General features: G+C 38.7%; 2 protein-coding genes across 3 annotated transcripts; one reads left to right on the top strand and one right to left on the bottom strand.

The window, feature by feature from the left end:
* Window positions 1-15: 15 nt before the first annotated feature.
* On the top strand, window positions 16-14,053 carry LOC138021920 (CWF19-like protein 1). 2 transcript variants are annotated; one of them, XM_068868946.1, is made up of 18 exons: window positions 16-135; window positions 1,089-1,173; window positions 1,316-1,400; window positions 2,500-2,610; window positions 2,969-3,048; window positions 3,180-3,311; window positions 4,551-4,669; window positions 4,800-4,884; window positions 5,711-5,863; window positions 6,320-6,389; window positions 6,812-6,853; window positions 7,406-7,485; window positions 8,193-8,285; window positions 9,176-9,198; window positions 10,650-10,743; window positions 11,737-11,850; window positions 12,773-12,870; window positions 13,218-14,053. In XM_068868946.1, exons 1-18 carry the CDS (start codon window positions 116-118, stop codon window positions 13,354-13,356), a joined length of 1,623 nt encoding a protein of 540 aa, XP_068725047.1. In that variant the 5' UTR covers window positions 16-115; the 3' UTR covers window positions 13,357-14,053. The 2 variants fall into 2 exon arrangements, with proteins under 2 accessions (XP_068725047.1, XP_068725049.1); XM_068868948.1 differs by lacking the exon at window positions 3,180-3,311 and having other exon boundaries at window positions 13,218-13,499.
* A 2,816-nt stretch (window positions 14,054-16,869) lies between these two features.
* On the bottom strand, window positions 16,870-19,373 carry LOC138021323 (unconventional myosin-XVI-like). Its single transcript, XM_068868167.1, has one exon. The coding sequence runs from the start codon at window positions 19,026-19,028 to the stop codon at window positions 18,132-18,134; it is 897 nt and encodes a 298-aa protein (XP_068724268.1). The 5' UTR covers window positions 19,029-19,373; the 3' UTR covers window positions 16,870-18,131.
* Between the last annotated feature and the right edge of the window lie 2,258 nt (window positions 19,374-21,631).

Here is a 21,631-nt window from a genome sequence, read left to right as displayed (position 1 = left end):
TAACTTGGGAACCAGGCCAGATATTCCAAGATGGCGGCAAAACTGAAGAAACGAAAGTAACAAGAAATAAACAATCTTGACGAGATCTATAGATAGCCGCTTATCGCGTTAGAACATGGCAACACCACTGAAAATGTGAGTAAAGGGAATCATTAGACACCATTATGTTTGCAAAGATCGTAATTGTAGTCTGAATAGCGAGCTACATCTATCAAGCCAGCTGGGAACTGGACAGTTGCTAGTTAACCTTATGTCCCAAAATAGTTGAAGGAAGTGATTTAAGGACAATGAAATTTTCCACTTTCATGGGTTTGACTTCTGTTCAAGCCTGGTCCACTGGATTTTTTCAGGCTCACTTGCAGATGCTAATTTGCCTTTACATGTTACATGTATAACTGCAATATCTTTCTAACTTTCATGTCCATTCTGCAATTCAATAATAAACTATTATAAGTAATTTTCATGTAATAATAATAATAATAATAATAATAATAATAATAATAATAATAATAATAATAATAATAATAATAATAATAATAATAATAATAATAATAATAATAACAAACACATGAAAAAGCTTGACCGTCATTATCATCAGACTTAAAGTGATCCAGAAAACTGCTCTTTTGGGAACAGCAAGACCATTACAGAAAGGTTTGCCCCTATAGGGATTCAGGACAGGACACTCTTGGGACCTTTAGGAACTTGTTGTTGCTTGCTCTCAATAGTAATTGACCAGGCAAGAAACACCTTTTGAGCCTGAGATCCCTTCCCTTAAGGTCTGAATAAGTCACTTCAGACTATTGGTATAAAGCTAAAGACCGCATTACCAGAAACTGCAAGGATATCACAAAGAGTTCTTGAGACTTGACAGATGGCCAGAACCTTGTGACCCTTGATTACTAGCTGTAACCTGCTCCAAGGAAAATTTGTTTTGTTGACTAGCAAAACTGAGTTTAATGGACTGTACAATGTACAATGTACAAAATGTACCAAAAATCATTCCCAATGATTGCCTTCAAAGTAATGTACAAAAGGCTTATTAAATAATTCCATCAATGATTATTTATGTACTGTTTTTTTTGCAGCCTTGTTTGTGGAGATGTGTGTGGAAAATTCAATGTGCTTTATGGAAGGGTCCGAAATATTTTGAAGAAAAACAAAGATTTTGAGGTACATTATTGCAATTCTACAGTGAGGGATCTGAATTTGATTTTTATAATAACCAGTTGATTTTTATTGCAAAATAATGTACTTGAAAGATACGTGTATGTTTGTGTTATCTTTTTTGGCTATGTTTTTGCCAACGATTCAGATGCTGCTTTGTGTTGGAAGCTTTTTTGGGACAAGTGTTGAATCAGAAAAGGAATGGGAAGCATACAAAACAGGAAGTGTTACAGGTTGGTGTTTAGATCCACTGTTTAGATCTACAGCTCTATGTGCAAAAAATTAATGTCACACAGGCAGACTTTTAGTTTCCTTGTTTTCAAATCCTGGTCCATGTTGTGATATGATTAATTTTGTATGTTAAACCTTAACAATCACTCTAAAGAAAATTGTGTTATTTTCCATGTCGTTGGAGTGCGGTAGTAGGCTTCGCAAGCATTTTGCTGTATTCATTTCATGTTCAGTATGCAACAGTGTTGTTCTGCACATTAGCCTTAGTATACAGTGATGCAATTCTTTTAGCTTAGACATTAACGAGTTTTTAAAGCAAGCATGGTTACAGTTTGAAGATTTGGTTATTAATTTTCTCTGTGTAATAATTAAATAAAACGTTTCTCAACAAATGGCTCCTTCACTAGTTTCTACATCTAGGTTAATTTTAAAAATGTCATATGAGCTCTTCTTGATGTCACCATTCTGGTGCCTCTCAAGCGTAGTATTGCAGATATCAGTTTTGGCCCGGATCCATGAGATCATTTGAGAATAACGTTCTCCCTTCTTACCGGTAATGGCGATCGACTCAGCAAACCTGCTGGAGTGATACCTTATACATTCTTTACCCATTCTGCCAGTTGTGGAGAAAACCAGTCGGGTATAAATAATTAGTATGTTCCATGTTCTATGTCAAGGACTCTTGTCAAGTATAATCTCTTCTTCTCGTTTTTGTGCATTCTATTTATCTGTTGGGGCTGGCAGTCTCTAGTATGTACATGTACGATCTGGCATTTGGGTGGAAAATCAAAGAAGGCGGATTGTTGATTCTCCCAAAGCACACTAACAACTGTATACTTACATGTAATCTTGCCTCTGGTGGTGTGTTGGACCCTCTAAAACGTTGTTCTCCGGAAATGTTCTGTAAAACTTGGTTTCAACATTGTTGCATACCATGTTCAGTAGGTCAGCTTCCACATTGCATAACTCATTATGGTGCTGAGCTATGAATCTCCCGCATTTGCAGATCATGGCGTGGTCTTATTATTATTATTTCAATCTGGACCTTCTTTAGAATCATAGAGGAATTACTGGTAACCTATTAAATATTACGATTTTCAGTTCCCATTCCCACCTATATACTTGGGCCAACAGAAAAACTGGAACGTGGCTACTTTTCTGAAGTTTCTTTGGACAGTGGTGGAGAACTGTGCGAGAATTTAACATATCTCGGTAAGATCATTAAATAATTTATTCTAGAAGCCTTTTTACATTATACTGTTTGTAATACTTGTGGCTAGCATTTTTAAGACCTTTGGTCACAGTTTTTTGCTACACAGACCTCCCAGCCAGCATATAACATATACATGTATATTAACAACTCTCACCTACGACTCCTAGATGGAATAAATTTGTGCCTAGTTACTGGATAGTGAACCTTAGAGTGTGCTTTTCCTTTTTCTTCCTTTTTTTGTTTTTCCATACACTGTAGTTTGCAGTAAAGTGTCAAAATTGTTCACTTTATTTTCTGGAATGTTTATGGTATAGAAAAATATTAATATTGTAATCTATAGCCTTGTTTTCCTTAAAGGTAGAAAAGGAGTCCTTAAAGCACAGTCAGGATTGCAGATTGCATACTTAAGTGGAGTTGAAAAATCTGAGGCTCCAGAGGTACATGTATCTTTAGTTAGTACTCATTGCAGCTCATGGCTGAAGTGAATTTCCCAGTACAATAATATTCTACATGTAACTTTAAGTAGTACGTACATACATGTATGTGACACCGCTTTCTCAATTTACAGGAGGGGTGTCATTTTACCCAGGATGATATTTCTACTTTGGAGTCTCAATGCCAAGATGAAAGCTTTAAAGGACTGGATATTCTTATCACTTCTTGTTGGCCTAGAGGAGTTTCACAGTTTGCCAACAGGCCTGTTAGTTTTATTGAATCGTGTTTATGTATTGACACAATTATATGATTTAAGGCGATATACCCTTAATTTAGTGTCAGTCATAATACCCAAGAATAGTTATCAAAGTACATAACCTAAGACGTTTTAATATTGTTTATTGAGCGATTTTCAATTGAGTGTCGAAAGCAATTAGCGAATTGCTTTGGTTTTGCACTACTTCCCTCAGCGATTGGTTCAAAATTCTCGCGCCATTTTTTCAACCAACCAGAACTTAAACCATAACCAATCGGGGCTCGCGTGTGCACATTTTCCCGCACTTTGTCCGTTGGCTACATGTAATTACTTCGAGTTTTGATTGGTTTGCTGGATTGTCTCCGTCCTTTTTGATTGGCCAAAGTAAATTACTTTGGTTTTGGTTTAATTATGACACTCATTTGAAAACCACTCTAATACAAATCTCTTTTCCTAAAAGATTTAACCCATTGACCCCTAGGAGTGAGAGTTAAAAGAGGTTTACTCTGTTACTTTAACGCCAGACAATTTCACTTGTCAAAGGGGGTGGGGGGGTGGGAAGGAGCAGGGAGCGGCCCAGGAGTCAATGGGTTAGGAAGGAGTCTGTGCCCAGGGTGACATCACAAGCAAAGTACATGTCGTTAAGCCCCATTGGTTGGGGTAATACTGGTGTGCTGGTACCGGTATATACATGTACTGTATGATACCACACTGTGTTGGCTTTTTCCTTTTTTTTGCTATGGTTCACCAAATTTTTTGTGCTCCTTCTCCTGCCTCAATTAACTTGTTTTTAATTAAGCGCATGATTGTTATTGCAGCTGTGTATTTTCACCCTTTTATCCCCAAAGTGGCCCGCATTGACAAGTAAAATCACCTGGCGGCGTTTGACAGAGTAAAATCTATATGTACATGTATGTACATACTGTAGTTTTTGAGTGGACCTACCTGTACTGTAGATATTGTTAACCTTCTCAGACTCGATGCATCCCCTATTGACAATCAGTAAAATCATGTGGGGTTAGGTAGAGTAAATCTACGTTACATAAAATTTTCTGCATGTAGTTTTTGTTATTTGCCTTACTGTAGGTTGTATTCATAATGTAGAAGATTAATGCAAAGTCAAAATATTTTTTTCTTTGAGTGTTCTTGTGGCCCCTGTGTTATTTAGTCATGTGGTTATGTCAAACAATGTTATTTTTATTATCAAAAGTAATGCTTTTTTCCTCTTTGTGTTTTTCATTCATCTAGGATGGCATTGACCCTGATAATTGTGGATCATTCCAAATTTCCAGACTAGCAGAGATGCTTAAACCAAGGTACCATTTTGCTGGTCATGAGGGAGTACATTATGAAAGAGTGCCTTATAGGTAATTTTGTGAAAATTTCATTAATTTACCATACATGTAGCATGCATACAGCTACATAGAGGAAAAGTGTTTATTTTGTTAAAGAGAAATTTCCAACATAATATATATGTATTATCTGTGTTGTCATAAGGAACCATCAAGTTCTAAGGGAAATGGCACAACATGTAACAAGGTTTATTTCTCTTGCTCAAGTTGGGAATCCAGATAAGAAAAAGGTAAATTCACTCGCTATTGATTGACAAAGATTAGACTATAGTATAATTACAAAGGTGATCATTGACTGAAAATGCTCTGTGCTGATTGGTTGACCTTGTGGTGATTATTACGCATTAAGTACCTAAGTGTTTTTTTTTTCAAAATGGCCACAAGCCATTTTGTTGAGGTTACAGACGAAAAAAATGATTGTTTTAAATAAATACACATTTTTCAAATAATCACCTATGTACATTGTAATTATACTAAAACAATAGAGCAGTTTTCAAATGAGTGTCGTAAAACCAAAACCGAAGTTATTATTTTGGCCAATTAAAAAGGACAGAGACAATCCAGTAAACCAGTCAAAACTTGAAGAAATAACACATAGCCATCACAAAGCACGGGAAAATGTGCATGCGTGAGCCGCGATTGGTTTTGGTTTCACTTCTGATTGGTTGAAAAAGTGGCGCGAGAACTTTGAACCAATCAATTTTAGACAGCTGTAGGATGGTTTGTCATGTTTACTTGGAGTATTTTTGTTTTGAAAAGTTGAAGGAGCTGTAATTGTTTCTATAGCTATCAGCTTTATTTTATCAAACTTCCACTTCGTGTCCACAAAAGGGACTGTTTAGATGTACTGTATGGTTCATTAAATGATATTCCCAAGCTACAGAAGACAATGATGTCAAAGCCTTTTAATAATGGTTTTATTGGTAGAGGACAGTCAAAGTTTAGATATGAAAGGTCTACACTTTCATCAGGAACCCAATTTGTAGAAAACTTTTGGTTTTATGGGTATTGATCTCTTGCATTGTTGCACATTACTGTATTTTATTTTTGCAACAGTACATGTATGCATTCAACATTGTGCCCATGGTGTCTATTGACAAGAACGAGCTTGTCAAACAACCTCCAGATGTGACAGAATTTCCTTACAAGAAGGTGTTGGGAGGTAACGGCATTAGTGCAATGCACAAAGGAGAGGAAATTCAACAGCAGGTACATTAATTTACTTGTATGTAAGGGGGCACTTGATAAAACTTTGCTCCATATAAAGCCTTCATGCAATAAAAAACTTGCATGTCATGTGAATAAAGTAAAATGAGTGATTGGCTTAAGCGGTTTAAAACAATAGGCCATTGTTACAAAATTATGTGAGTTATCGAGTTGCCTCAGTTTCAAAATGAGGTCACTGCAACTTTTTTGGGCTAAATCCAATTTTTTTAAACAAAATTTTGTTTCATGAGGAAACCTTGGTACCTGAAAAAGAAGCAGAACTGAAATTGGTTTCTTGTGGCAAAAGCTTGCTTTCTATCCCTGTCCCTGTCCCTGTCCCTGTCCCTGGGTCATAATTATAGTAAAATTTCTATTACTTTAAATTTAAAATAATTATTATAATAGTACTCTAGCCCCTTCAGCAGAATTATTGCTAACTTTTGGTGATTCTTTTTGTAGAGCCTGTCTTCAAGCCAGAACTTCTTCTTTGACATGAACAGCACTGGAAACAAACGACAGGGAAACACTGGTACATACCTGTGTCATGTATTTTGCAATTTTGTAACGTATTCCTGTGTTATATATGTAAATTAATTTTATAAGGAGTAAAGTTAGGGGAAAACATATTAAGATCATTAGGACATTAGTTTATAAATTGCCTGTATTTCTTGACACAAGTGATATCCATATGTTTACAATGAAAGAGAATGGCAAAAGATTAAAAGATTAAAAAAGAAACTAGACTAAAACAGTTTCATCCTATTGCCAACATTATTTATCAGCATTTTTAATGAAATAACCATAAATGAAAAATGACACAGCACTGATTTATAAGCCGATTGTTATCTAGTACATGATGAGAAGTGCCCCATGCTCTTGATATCAACCTTGACTGAGATATGCTTTTCCTCCGTGGCTGGTTTTCAAGTTTTAGTTCTGTCATTCATTTAGGTGGTGAAAGCAATTTCCCTAAAAGGCCAAGAAAAGGACCCCGTAAGTATTGGCTTTGTGTAAAAGCTGCTTTACTGCAGCAGCAATTGGCTAAGTTGTTCTGAAGTAAGTTTTGCTCATGCAAAGAAATTTATGCACAAATGCCATAGAGTAATAATTGTGCAATACTCTTTTTCAAAAAGTTTCCAAATTTTTGTTGGTCAATTAAACAAACTTTCACCAAATGTTTTAAGAAGCCTAAATGCCTCTAAATAAAGACAACATAATCCTGGAAAAGCAAACACCAATAAGAAGAAACATAAATCTTTCCCTTTTTGATAGTGAACGGAGTTTTGAAGATGCAAGTTTTCTTCAATCTATTATGTGTTGAATACAAATTATTGCTGGACGGTAATATGTGTACCTTTAGTTAATAGAGAATGGAATTATTTTTCTTAAGTTTGCTTTTTGATTATTATTATTATTATTATTATTATTATTTCGTGAAGTAGAGCGTTAGGGCCTGACCCAACGTTTGTGCAGAAATTCCCAACTTGGAAGGTAGGAATTTCTACACAAAGCGTTATCATAAACTCTGATTTTTTCCTCTTGTAGCTCCATTGAAGGGTTCATGTTGGTTCTGTTTGGGAAGCCCTCAGGTTGAAAAGCATTTGGTCATCAGCGTAGGGGATGATGTACGTAGGTGAAGCCTTATGTTTTAATGAAATTTATCTTGTACTTCATTTATCAACAATAAATAATTATTTGCTTAAAATTTGTCACCTTAAGATATAAGCCACCCTTAAAATTGAATTTTTTAGATGTAATTGAGATTTTTGCATGTTATTATCCAAAATCACCTCTTTTAGAGCTTTTAGAAGTTATTTGTCACTCACTTGTCATTTAGCCGGTGTTAAATGCCATTTTACCAGGAAGCTGCCGCTCAAGTTCTACCTTCCCTTTTTTTTACTTGAAAGAAAAATTTTGGGTACCGGTAGTTGTGTTGAAGTCCAAGAGGCCTGCAAGCAGGCTCTCTATCTGCGGTGGGAGTTTTCTACCCCCAACCCCAGTCCCTCAGAGAGCCTGCTGGCAGGCTAAAGTCCAGGTCACTAACTGCTTGACCAATATAACTGTAATTTGGCCAGGTTATTGCCAGATACATGTCTGTTGGTCATTTTACTTTCAGGTAATCTCTTTGCCAGACCTGCTTGTAAATCATGTGGGCAGACGAGTTGATCAATCAATCAATCAATCATCCATTTAATCAAAACAATAATAATTACACACTTTATGTCTGCATTCCATACTGGCAAGAGACTTGATTTACATGTAGCTAGTGAGGCATTATTTAGTGTAATGTCCATGCTATTTTCTTATTTTTTATCTTTGTTTCCACCTTCAGTCTTATGTGGCCTTGGCCAAGGGAGGCCTGGTGCCCGATCACGTGTTGATTTGTCCCATCGGTCATTTTGAGTCAACAGTCAAACTTACAGAGGTTAGTTTGTTCTTTGTCCTTAAAGTGCTACTATGACGAAATTCGCATCTTTCCCATCTAAGGCATTTTAAGACATAAACAGGTAGTCTGTGTGAGAAGAAGAGTGCTGTTTACTATTTTTAATTATCTCTTTTTTCTTCCAGAGATATGAATTCAAAATTTTTAAATATGCAAATTAGTCAAGTGATGATGTCATACATGTAAAATCAACCAAATTTTGATCGACTATGATGAAAAAAGATGTCTCAGCCAATTTGTAACAGAGATGCTCGATTCTTTGCGGTGAAATTCTAGTAGATGTGCTCCACAATAGGCGCATACCAGTTTATTTTTTACCATGGCAAGATACTGTGTTCCAGACCTCCCTGATATTAAAGGCTTTGTTGGCCACCTTTGGCGTTTTATTTTGTTATTTGGCAATGGTGCCTCATCTGCAAGATCCTGCAAGCATATAAATATGATAGGTCGAGTTTGTGGCCTTATTAAATGTTTTTCTAGCTAAAGATCACCAAAAATATTGAAATCAAGTTGGAGGGGACTGGAAAAGAGTGAGTTGCCATGGGAACCAATTTCTTTATAGCTGTAGGTGTGTTGCCTGTAGAACTATTAGTCTACCAAGTTCAATGGTCTTTGCTGCAAATTGACCGAGGTAGCTCTATTTATAATACTTGATGTTACTGAATGATGCCATCAGTCCTCTCATTTGCATATGTTACACATTTTTCAAACTTAAATTTCTCTGGAACCAATGCAGAATGCAGATATTTCCAAAAGGTAAACGGCGTTTTTAATCTTTCCTGGAATTCTATGTGATAAACCTAAAAATTCAAGGGCACTTTAATGTAAATATTTTGTAAAATGAAAAGTAACAATTTTTTTTCTGCTTTTAGGATGTCCTCATGGAAATTGAGAAGTATCCTACCTGAATGTTAGCTTTTTGCATAGACATGTCAAGTTTTTGTAGGATAGTTACAAGTATTTTTTATTCTTTTTTTTTTTCTTTCAATCACACTTAACTTCGTACAATGATACTTTTATTATGAGGTGGTAGTTGTCAACACGGACTGGTATGATATTTGTCTTTGACGACTATTAAATTCTTTAGATCCATTCCTCATATAACTCGAGTGGCGTATGACATATAGTCGACGAAGGTAACTAGTGGTTAATTCGCCTGAGGATACCTAAACTTCGAGCCAGGCTTCGAGCTAGGATCCGAGCCAGGATTCGAGCTAGGATCTGAGCCAGGATTCCAGCCAGGATTCGAGCTAAGATGAGCTTTCTCCGCTATTTATTCTCGAATCTCTCGGTTAGGTTAGGTCTATTTAGGTTGGTTCTAGTCTAGTTAAGTCTAGTTAGGGTTAGGGTAGGTCTCGGTTAGGTTAGGTTAGGTCTCAGTTAGGTCTCGAATCCTGGCTCGGATCCTAGCTCGGATCCTGGCTCGAATCCTGGCTTGGGTCCTAGCTCGGATCCTGGCTCTGATCCTAGCTTGGATCCTGGCTCGAATCCTAGCTCGGATCCTGGTTTTAATCTTAGTTTATCTCAATTCGCCTACACCATGATGCGTTTTATTAAAAACTAGAATTGCACCGGATAATGCAATTGTAGAGTTTTGATTTGCTTAGCGATCGTGGTATATGACCTAAAATACAATGCTCTACAAATATCAATAAATGTCATTTGTGGGCGTTTTTAATAAAACAATTATTCCACTCTCGCTATGCGCCTCGTTGGCTACTTATCATCTCATATCCCCGGGCCCCCGGGCTCATATCTAACGCGCCCTCGTGGAATAATTGTCAAATATAAATAGGTCTAAGTTACGATGATGATTAACTTCAATAGCTACCAGAGTTAATCAGACATTTTAGCGAATCGATCATGGATATCAATATTTATTATATAGACGGGAGTGTTTTACCGGGAACTAAACACTCGGAGAATCAATACGACGGCTACATCGGCCGGGAACCGAGAGGCGTATTTTTCGTATGTAACACGAGTGGTCATATTGAGCAACGACGTCCCGATTCCCGCCTTTTTTAGTTTGTATTACCGCAATACCCATGTACACTTGTTCTTTATATAATAAAAAAGAAAATTACGCGTTGGCTCGAAGGTATGAATTTTATGTTCTCGTGGCAAAAATATTGTTCTTGCCACTTTACTAAAATTCTTATTTTCTCGCCACCGTGTAATTGTCGCTGATTCACAGGAGAAGAACGCCATCATTATCATTCAAAATGATTTTCTGCTACCATCTTCATCATCGCTTGAAATGTATCGTGACCTTTCTTAGTAATCATGAATGCACTATTGCGGTTGATTCATTGATCAGAAATCGATTCTTTTACTGGAAATCAGATATAAGAACGCTCTTCGCAAGTTATTCCACAGTGAAGGGAAATCCTGTATCATTTTCGAGAGGAATTTTTACACGCAGCATCTCCAGTTGCAGGTGTGTGGCAGTTTATTTGCCTTTTTGTTACTGTGAATTTTGGTGAGTCGCGGACACTTTTTGGGAGGGTGGATTGCCAAATTCTATTATTAAATTTTCGACCTCAGATATTGCGTTTCTTGCTTTCTGATTGGGGTACAGGGATGAAAGCACTCGTCTCCCACCAATGTGGCCCGGGTTAGATTCCAGACTCGGCGTCATATGTGGGTTGAGTTTGTTCTCTACTCTGCACCGAGAGGTTTTTCTCCGGGTAACCCGGTTTTCCCTCTCCTCTAAAACCAACATTTGATTTGATTTGATTTGCGTTGATTGTTCATTTCAGTTTACAGTGTCCCCAATTAGCGCTCCAGCGCTAGAACGACTAGACACTTAAATAAAAGTTCCTTTCCTTTCCTTTCACTCAATCTCGGTTATCAGCTCATATACCGTATGCCCACTTAAAGCCCTAATATGGAAACTGTGCCAAGCGAAAAAATTTACTGGGACAGAAGTATCCAAGCGTTCAAAATTTAAATAACAATAATAACTCAATTGTTCCATTCGCGCTTGTTGGATAAGAGACTAGTTATAGCTATTGTCCAACATGCGCTCATGGATCGATTGTTAACTAGCTTTTCTTTGCGATAAGCAAAAGTAAGGCAATATCGAATTTTGAAGTGCCCCTAACCTTCTTTGTTTTTGTCTGTTAGAAATAATTCTATTCCCCCATTGAAAAAATATTCGGCCTTTTTGAAGGGAATCTAACCAGATAACGTAAAAGATACATGTTTCATGGTTTATTTTATTTTATTTTATTTTATTAGCTTTGCCCTGAAGAAATAAAGAAAAAAATAAATTGAAGATATACAAATACTGAAAATACAAAGATAACAACACACCAATAGTAACTTAAATTGGGCAGGGACACCACAACAGCTAGAGCCAATTACTGCGGACCCGGGGAATAAAAAATTTGTGGTTAGGAGATCGTTATTCAACTAATTCTTTTGGTAGGTGGTACCGGTTCCGCAGACAGATGTCGAGGAGCTGAAAGATATCTTCAGAGAGCATGGGGATTTCAATTCTCTGTCGTTAAGAGAAGTCGCTGTCAACACGGAACTAAAACAGGTGATCTTGCTTTGATTGTAGTTTTTCCTTGACTACATACGGAGTTAGTCGTCATTGTCATAAGCCAGTGGGACATTATGGTCTTCGTTCGTTTGATCGGGACGTTTTACTTGTTCCCAGGACTACTTGCAAAACACACGATGACACTGAGGGCTTTCATCAGGAAGACCTTATACAGCAATGACCAGAACCAAGGTTGCTGACCAGCGGTTTTCGTTAAAACAATAGTTTGCTGGGGGTGCTCAGTCTCGCGGGCTCAGAAAACCTGGTTGTGGTCATTGTTATTTAAGGTTTTTCTTTTCATGAAGGCGGGCGCTCTGGAACGATCTTCCAGTAGCTATTCAGCGGTCCCCCTCTATCGACTCTTCTAAGATAAATCTCATTGTCTCGCAATGTTTTGGCGACACTGTGGCGGGACAAGTTGCACGAAACATTTCAAAGTGTAACATACCCTGCAACGGCCAAAATCGTTGCGAGACAAGTTGCACGAAAAGTAGAACCTAATTCTACTTTCGGCAACGGCTCTTGCTGCTTGTCTCGCAACCCTTTTGGCCGTTGCAGGGTATGTTACACTGTTACAATGTTTCATGCAACTTGTCCCGCCACAATGTCGCCAAAACATTGCGAGACAAGTTGCACGAAACATTTCACAGTGTAACAGCGCCTTTAAGCACCCATTTTGAGAAGTACCGATATCATGCGGGTACATATAAATCTACGTGCATTTGTTAGCTTTTGTCTTTAGTTGATGGGCAAAAGGTCAGCGTCTGAGTCGTGGAAACGTAAAAATTAAAGGTCGCCAGGATGTCTTGAACTTCCTGAATCTGGGCGTTTTTTCCCTCCTCATTTTCTTAGAAGGAGAAATGAAACTCAATCTCGAACGCAAATCTACATACCCCTTCGACATTTCTTTGCCTCGTAGGCTGTACCAATAGGCGCACCTTACTTTGTCGCGGAGTTTGATAACGGCGAGCGCTTACTGCACCGTGTGTCAAACAAGATGCCGCTACAATTTGGCAGGTAGGAGAGCTTACGTAGTTTTTTTCTATTTGCTTGATTAAGCCAGTTGATCGGTGAATAGGTTAATTTTTTAAGAGAATATAGTTCTTTCAAATGTATCCAATTTTTGTTTCTCTGCGTACGTCTTTATCAATTATCATGCTTCGTGTACTCCTCAAATTAGTCGCCTCTACAGCAGTCGAATTAACACCCATTGAGTAATGGAAAGGTAGCCTTGAATCTTGCGCCCATAAACGTTGGGCCATCCTGACTTTCTCAATTGAATGATGAGAAGTCCTGGTGCTAGGTCATTCCCTTTGACACACGATTTCGCCAGACATATTTTGTCTCGGATTTTTTTTTTACAGAGAGGTAGTAGCCAGTCCTTCGCTTTTAAACATGGCCGACAGGGTGGACTGGAAAGCTTGTAAAGTTTCCGAAGACGAAGAGAAAAAGATGGTCGCTGCCTTCAGAAAGAAATTTCAGCCATTCGATTTTAACTCGTAAAACAAGGATCAAAACTAAGGAAAGTGAGAAGTTTTCCCGCTGGTCGGATAAGAATGATAGCTTCTCCGAAATCTGTAAAAATGTACTGAGTTACTCTGAACTTGGAGGGGACCAAAACTAAAACATGGCAATGATTCCATGTTTTTCGGAAAGTTGAATGAATTAATGCAAATTTTAGAAGAGCAACTTTTTTATATTACAAAAAATTACTTTACACCGGAGGAAAGAACTTTTGCAATTAAATTTGATTTTCACCAAAAATATGTTGGGATAAAAATGAATTGTAGCATCGCTTTTTTCACTTTCAAATTTCTGTGACGTGAACAGTCAAAGAGCGTCTCTATAGCAACAATTGGTGAACATATGTTCAAGATGTTGGCGCCCAGAAATCTGAAAATAAAAATGATCTAAAATTAATTCATTTACTTTCGGATTCAAAAGCTTTATTTGAAAATTTCCAAACAAATTTAATTGTAAAAGTTGTTTCCTTTGGTTTAAAGGTTTTATTTGTAGGAGTAGAGTTTCGCTGTATTGGCTGCTTACGGAAATCACAAAGAAAAACACGCACCCACTCAGAGACCTTTTATTTCTTTTAGAAGAGATGATTATATCGATGCAATGTTCTTTTTATTTATCCATTAAAATATTTTATGAAATTTCTTACAAAACTAAAATAAAGTAAGGTTTGTTACTCGTGAAAGAGCGTCTTTTGACAGTGGTTAAACACCTACAACTACATGCCCCAGCTGCTTTTGCTTGCACCATGCTCATACACCGTAAGCCTTTTTGGCTAGAGACAAACTTGTTGAGCCATTCTTAACTTGTTTAAGTAAAAGACAAGGACGCTCTGAAAGTGCATATTTTTTGAATCCACCAATTAAGGTGGCTGAACACAGATTTTGATACCTATGTTTCATTTACCTTTTCTCTAAAACCCTTGATCATTTGGTCGCCGAAAATGGTAGCAAGCAAGTTAACAACACGAATTTCGGTATTTTGATAGTTAAGCGGACGTATATGCCGCTGCCATGGCAACGTGAATAATCGGTTTTGTTTATTTGCAGAAAATCTGGTCGTAAGATTTTCTTTATAATTCGAATGCAACAAGCTTGTAAGGATGCTCACAAGTTAACACTATTTTAATAATAATTTGACAGAGAGATCTTTAAGTATCCCTTGTTGAAGGTTCACTGGAATATCCAGAATTTCTTCTGTTAAAGTTCAAAATTTCTCAATACTCCAGTTACTTGTTTCCTAAATTATTTTTGTGCCAAATCTCGTTCAATTCTAACGAGTGGTTCTCGAGAAATAGGCGTATTTCGGAGAAAGCTATTCCACATTTAATTGCAATATTATTTTTTACCTTACTACGCATGTGCTGCATTTTAGTTTTCAACCCAAAAGCTCGTATCTGTATTCGTTCTCAAAACTTTCATCCGTAAAATGATACAACAACTCATTTTCTAATAGACCCTTCCACAGTTATTTCGCCATCTTGTTTTGGGGGCAAACACCGCTAAATTTACAGTAAATGTATGGGATTTGGCCGACGTTGAACCGCTGTGGGGCCGCTAAAAAGAGACGGATTTCCACAGTGATAGTGTCTTTTAAAATGCATTTATATTTAGATTATTTTCATGTAATATAAAGAACAGATTCAGGCTACACGACCATAAACGAATTTTTAAGATTCCACACAAACCCTTCTAAAATCATCACGGCAAATTGCCACGAAATTATGCGCCGATCAACTCGAAACTTCAACATCCCCCCCCCCCCCCGGACATTTGATCTTTTGAAGATTGGATCGTTCAAATTCTCGCCCCCTCGGGCCAAAATGGTATTCAAATGCCCTATCGTCGGATTGTCTGTCATTCGCCCTTGTCACATGGCGGCCATATTGTCCCCGGAGACCAAAAAAACTTTGTTTTACCACGCCAAGCCTCACAGAGGAATCCATGGGGGTGAGGCATGGAGTGGTAAAACAAAGCTTTTTTGGACTCCCGGGACAATATGGCCGCCGTGTGACAATGGGGAATACCCTTCTAAAGAACAATCGTTGTCGGCTCCTGTCGTCTTTAATAAAGACTTTTGAAGACCTTTTTTGTAAGCCAATCGTCCACAAATGCTTTATCTCTTTCTTTAAACTCTTCCACCTTGTCCAAAAACGTGTTTTAAATTAAAGTGTTAGCGACTTCGGCGCCCGAAAAAAAATGATTTGAAACCTAACACTTCCGGTTCAATTTTCCCAACCCCACACAGGCACAGGTCAAATTTCCCACTCCCCGGGCACAGATGACAGTCAAGTGCCCGGGGTTTGCCGAGGAAGGGGGAGGGGGGGGGAAAGTTGAAGTTTCGATTTGATCGGCGCATTAGAAGCAACATGAGAAGATTTATTATTCGAATTTACGGACGTCATACCTTCCGAATGGCCTTATTTTCTGCTGAATAAACGACACCAATAAAACGATTTAAAGTAGTGGCAAAAGATGGAAATCTGTCTCTTTTTTAGCGGCGCTACAGCTGTTCAAAGTCGGCCAAAATCTCATAAATTTATTGTAAATTTAGCTCCCCCCCAGCCAAGACGGCTGTCAAAAACCGTGGAAGGGTCCATTTCTTTGGCAAGAACCTTTTGTCACGGCGGAGTTCGTGCAGCCACTTTTTTATGAAGTCTGGCTTCTTTACAGGTAAATTATGAAATGTTGTCTTTTTTGAATCTGTTTTTGCAATATGGAGCTGAACACGATGGCATTTTCAAGCCACATGGAACAAAGCAGAAGCAGACGTGAACAGCCACAAAACCACATTGAGACCGGCTGTGTTTTGAGCGTCCTGCCAAGTCGGACTGAATGACGTCACTGACCAGCTAGCCGGGTTACTAAGTTCCGTTCAAAATGGCAGCGCTTTAGTTGGTGATTATGGCTTCTTTCGAGAGGGATTTAACTAGGTCAGGATTCAGATTGGGGACTCCAACAACAGTTAATAAGTACGGTCTCTGTGTGAACTTTAAATTGGTGCGTACAAAACTTATTCACGTTTCAGAGCGACCTTGTCTTTTAAACCAGCCTTTCTTGCGTGAAGTAAGCTCCCCCTCCTACCCCGGAAAATTATCTTGAGACGTGGATGGGATGGCTGGGGTTATTTGCCCATCTTGTCCTGGGTGGGGTGGGGGAGGGGCATCCTTGAAAATTGGGAAAGCTTCTCGATGCTTTTTGTCCACGATTGTAGATGTGACCCGTCGGTGGAGTAGTTTCTTTACCCTGCTGTTTGTTTGATTTGTCACTTGAAATAAACAGTGCCTCAAAGAGTGAGTTTTTTAAATACCACCATGTTATTGTATAAATAAAAGTTCTTTACTTAAAGGTCGACTTAAGTAAAGGTTATCAGGCCTTCAACACCGCTTTTGCCAACTGTCTTTTCTCACTCGCATGTACGCAATCAGTCATCCAGTGTCGGTTCTTCTTTTGTTTAAATTCCTTGCGCTGATTCGCACGGCTGTTGCAATGAAAAAGTGGTTTGAACAGATTTAATATTTTTACATACGTTTTATTTCTATGTACAAAATGCGAACGAGCGCTCTAAGCTGTCAGGGGCGCGAAATCCGGCAGCTTCTATGACGTTAAGAAGTAAAAAATGAAACATTTGGGGGAGCTGGGGTAGCGGAGTGGGTTAGGGCACTCCTTTGCATCCAAGGGACCAGTGTCACTTTCGGATTGAGTTTGTTCCTTCACTCCACTGCTTCAATGTATTTTTTCGGTATACTCTGGTGGGTGCAGGGATGGCACAGTGCAGTGCAGGGATGGCGCAGTGGTGAGAGCACAAGCCTCTCACCTATGTGGCCCGGGTTCGATTCCCAGACTCGGCGTCATATATGGGTTGAGTTTGTTGGTTCTCTACTCTGCACCGAGAGGTTTTCTCAGGGTACTCCGGTTTCCCCTCTCCTCAAAAACCGACATTTGACTTGATTTACTTTCACTGTTCATTTCAGTATTAGCGCTCCAGCGCTAGGACGACTAGACACTTCAGTAAAGTTCCTTTCCTTTCCTTTCCTTTCCGTCTCTTCAAAAACTCAAGCAATCACAAAGAGAGGACTTTGTATCGTTTCATCTGCGACAATGTTCGGATGTCGGTCGAAAATCTTCGGAAACCAGACAGGTAATGTCGGAACGAAGATCTGCAAAATAAAATGGCTCGCTTTCTGGGCTACTCGAAGGTATGACGATAGCATAATAGGGTGTAAAGGACTACAATCTCTATCTTGTAGAGGTCCTATCTGAATCATTTCCCAACTCTCCATTTCCTGCAAAGATCATCTTGTCCGCTCGTCAAAAATGATCGAACTTTAAATTAATTATTGTGTGATTGTTTCGTGTAGAAATAGGATTTATGACACTAAAGATTGCAAATTAGTGAAATATATGCATGGCGTTGAGATAAACTTGATTAAATTAGGCGACACAAAGATCCTACTCAGAAAAGAGATTATATAAATACAAGTATTGTTGTGATATAATACCAAAATGATTTAGCGGCGTGCTTTGATTTTCAATACAGGGGCTATGATTTACACGACTCTTCGATAATCAACACCGTTTTAGAATGTTACACATGCTGTGATAGTTTGCGGTCCGTGACATTGCAACTTATCTGACTTATTTGTCGCCATTCCGTCTGTATGCTTGCTGAGTCAAAGGAAGTAGTCTTATTGGGGAGCAAACTCATTTGCCGACGATGGATGTGTCGTGGTGTCGCGAAGCGCTTTCATACTGACCAACTTAAATTAATGTGTCGGAGTTCACGTTATTAAGATCAGAAAAGTTGGGCGCTCTGTTAATATCCGCTCTTTTCTCCTTTTCGCCAACCTGTTCTTCCGTTAAATCTGATTCGCTAACGGCAAAACGTTGCAGCACATCGCGAGAAAACGCAGAGTTAAAACTGTTTAGACGAGGTCTCTTGAACGGTGACAATAATCCTTGAGTATCATTTTGACCGCCCGGGCATGACGTTTTCCTAGTTCTCGTTCCATTTTCCTTGGCGGGGAGTTCAGCTTCTCCGCGGCTATTGTCAAAACTTGATTTTAAGTTAAACTTTTCGTCTAAATAAGCACCAAAGCTCTGGCCTAAAAACTGCTGACTTGCGCGCAATACTTCCTCAGACAGTGACCCGTGGATTGGAGACCAATTATGTCGATCTTCTTCGCTGGTCTCGGACTCCACACTTTGTAAGCTTGACGTCGATTCATCCATATAGCGGAGAAGCAAATGTTCTTTACCTGCTCTGAGGATAGCTGTGGCCAAGAGGAAAACAATTCCTTCGCCTTTGGCAACGTCAATCGCAAGTTTGCCTTCGAGGGAAGTGGCTGTGACGTCAACGCAAGAATTGATCAAAAAGTTAACAACGTCGACGCATCCACCGAATGCAGCGTAGTGCAAACATGTCCAGCCTCGATCATCTCGCAGCTCCAGCTCAGCCCCATTTTCTACTAACAGTCGGACAATTTCTAACTGTCCAGAGAGGCAGCTCTGATGCAAAACTGTCTCTCCGTTTTCGTCTTGTTCATTTATCTTCGCTTGCTGATACTTCAAAGCAAACTTGAGCTTCGCCACATCATTTGCCCCTATGGCTTGTTTAAGCAAATCCGCCACCTTGTCACGTCTTGTGAGCCGAGCCATCTCTAGCTAAATCTTTTGCCGGTTATAGGTACCTTTCACTGATGTAGAACTGTTGTTGCATCGACAGGGCTTATCGGTTTCATCTCTGTGCCAGAAACTATTGACATACAATAAAGTTTTCGTGTCGCATGTGACTATTTTTCCGTCTTGCGCTCTGGTGAACCTTTTATCATGGAAATTTCGCAGTGAAAACAAAAGCCATTTCATAAATTCTTTGAACTGAAAATGCGATAAATTTTTGTCGACGCTTCTAATAAAGAAATCTTTTGTAATAAAAATAAGTTCTTGTCCTTTTCGCTTCCTGAACTGGCAGACATACGAGTGACTGTCCTTTGATCCTTAAGCCAAGTGGTCTATAATTGAACCCCGGTTCATTAATTAACCAAATTAACTCATTTCCGACATCAAGTTTTGACAGTGTTTTGATTATGCAGAACATCACTCAGATAATCACCACCTTGGTGCTTTCGCAAATAAACGAAGGGTAAACACCAGGTTAAACAATGGCATCAAACAAACCACAAAAAATATTAATGTACCAAACAACACCGCTTAAAGCAAAGGTTGAAACTTGTGTGGTCATGAGCCCGGTCTGTTTCAGCCCATCTAGAACCTTCACTAATTCGTTCAAACGCGTTTGTTTGTTTTGTCGTTAAATAAAAAAGAGGCAAGGATGGTGGGAATTGTCAGTAACTTTTACAAAACTCGCAAAGGGCGTATTAAAATAACGCTAATAAACCTCAAAGTTACATGAAAATATGTGATTGTAAATGATTTGGTTGAGAAGATGTAGTTCTACCAAAATTTCCATTCTATCACATTCTCGCACCAAAACCAAACAAAAGACAATCCATTCGAAAGAGTTGAAATGACTGCGATTGATGAAATGATAGATTTGGGATTTGGTGCCCTGTCTTGCTAGAGAGCTTTGTATTTGATAGCTATTGTGATATTGGGCGAGGCCTAATGGTGGTCTCTTTTTGCTCGAGGTTATGCCATTAACGAGCCTTGGTCGACTAACAAGAATGTGGTACACTGAACTGAGAACTTTTCATATTTGGCATTGTGAGACGGGAACCGTTCTAGCCAACTAGCACTTGACACTGCTGCATCTGTAAACAGGGAGAAGCCGTGACCCTAGAGAGACTCTCTACTAGCTTTTTGTCAGATCGAAGTACGTGCTGTTAAAGCAAGGCCTACCGTTTCATACATGTGAAAGGAAATTAATCGGGTGACCTACCGTGGCGCAAAAAATACAGGTCACTGGACATAGCGCAGAATGCTATTGTTTTGGGCGACATTCATTACGTTGGCTAATTTTCCATTGTATGACACAATTGTTTGCTCATTCAGAACTGCTATGATTGGTCCACCGATTTGACTTTGGGAATATGTCGATCTATTCGGTATCTCTCAGGCGAATTCTAGAAGCCGGCAAAATACTGAAGAAAGATTCATTTTTCAAATCGGCTTGCTCACTCCCCACGGAATTAACGAACGTTTTTCTTTCAATTAATTTATTTTTGTAGTCCACGTATCTCCATCGCGCTAACAACCCATAATTTCCAAATTCGCTCGATCTGACAAATTGCTAATGCTCAAACCTCAGCTTTCAAATTTCTTGACGGTGGTAAATTTACCATATCAACCCAGTCGATAAATCGATTTCTGTGTTTCACTTCTCTATAAACTAAACCTTTCGTCCATTTTGAATTCTACGGCTGTCAATCAAACCGTTTAAAAGACATAATTATAGGAATATCAAAGTGTGATTAAAGTCAACTATAGAGCCCTACGCTTCCTATTCAAAGCAACGTTTCTTCACGCCGCTCAAAACCGGTTTAACCGGAAATGTCTCTTTTGCGCTTTAAGCAGTGTCATAACTAACCCTATGCTCATAACGTAAATGTTTCGGGGTGTTTTGTAAATTTTTTAAATAGGATATTTAGGTACATTTTGGAGGAGAGAGTTTTCCTCAAAAGAGTCGGGTAGACTTTCGTATACCGCGGACTAAAATAGCGGAGGACAAAGGCATCATTGTCATTCCGATTAGGCCTTGCTAATTAGGTATTGTTATGTTCGCTTTGTTCTTTTGTTTCTTGGACATTAATTATTTCGGATCCGGTATGTGAAAGGCCAGCCAAAGAGTAGTAAAATTGAGAGAAATAAAAAATGGTTAAGATTTAATGTAGTTTAAAAATTATAATTTAAGTTTAAAAATTGGTATATGGACTTCCAAACAGCCCCCTACCAACTGGGGGTGCTCTTGGGTGGGGAACAACTGTCTGTTGATGATCCAATAATATTTCTTTCTTTTATTCCTTCCTTAAACCTCTTAAAATTTCCTTCAAATTCACGTTTACCCCCACCTTAAGCAGTTGGAAGCAATACTATCCACGGGACAAACAACTAGACCAACTAACGAAATGTTCATTTAATAGTTCTATTCCTTTACAACTAAATCTTTTACATGTACTCTTAAGGACGGTGCCTATTATTGTTATTGCGCATACGTTCTGCGCATCTCGAGATACTCGGATTTCCCATCGGCGGTGCTTATTAATACAGGGATATTTTTGCTCGGTTCAAAACTATGCGGAGAA

Source organism: Montipora capricornis, chromosome 10, assembly GCF_036669925.1.
Source record: "Montipora capricornis isolate CH-2021 chromosome 10, ASM3666992v2, whole genome shotgun sequence".
NCBI lineage: Eukaryota > Metazoa > Cnidaria > Anthozoa > Scleractinia > Acroporidae > Montipora > Montipora capricornis.
The sequence above is the reverse complement of the archived record's forward strand: the minus strand, read 5'-3'. Positions and strand labels throughout refer to the sequence as shown.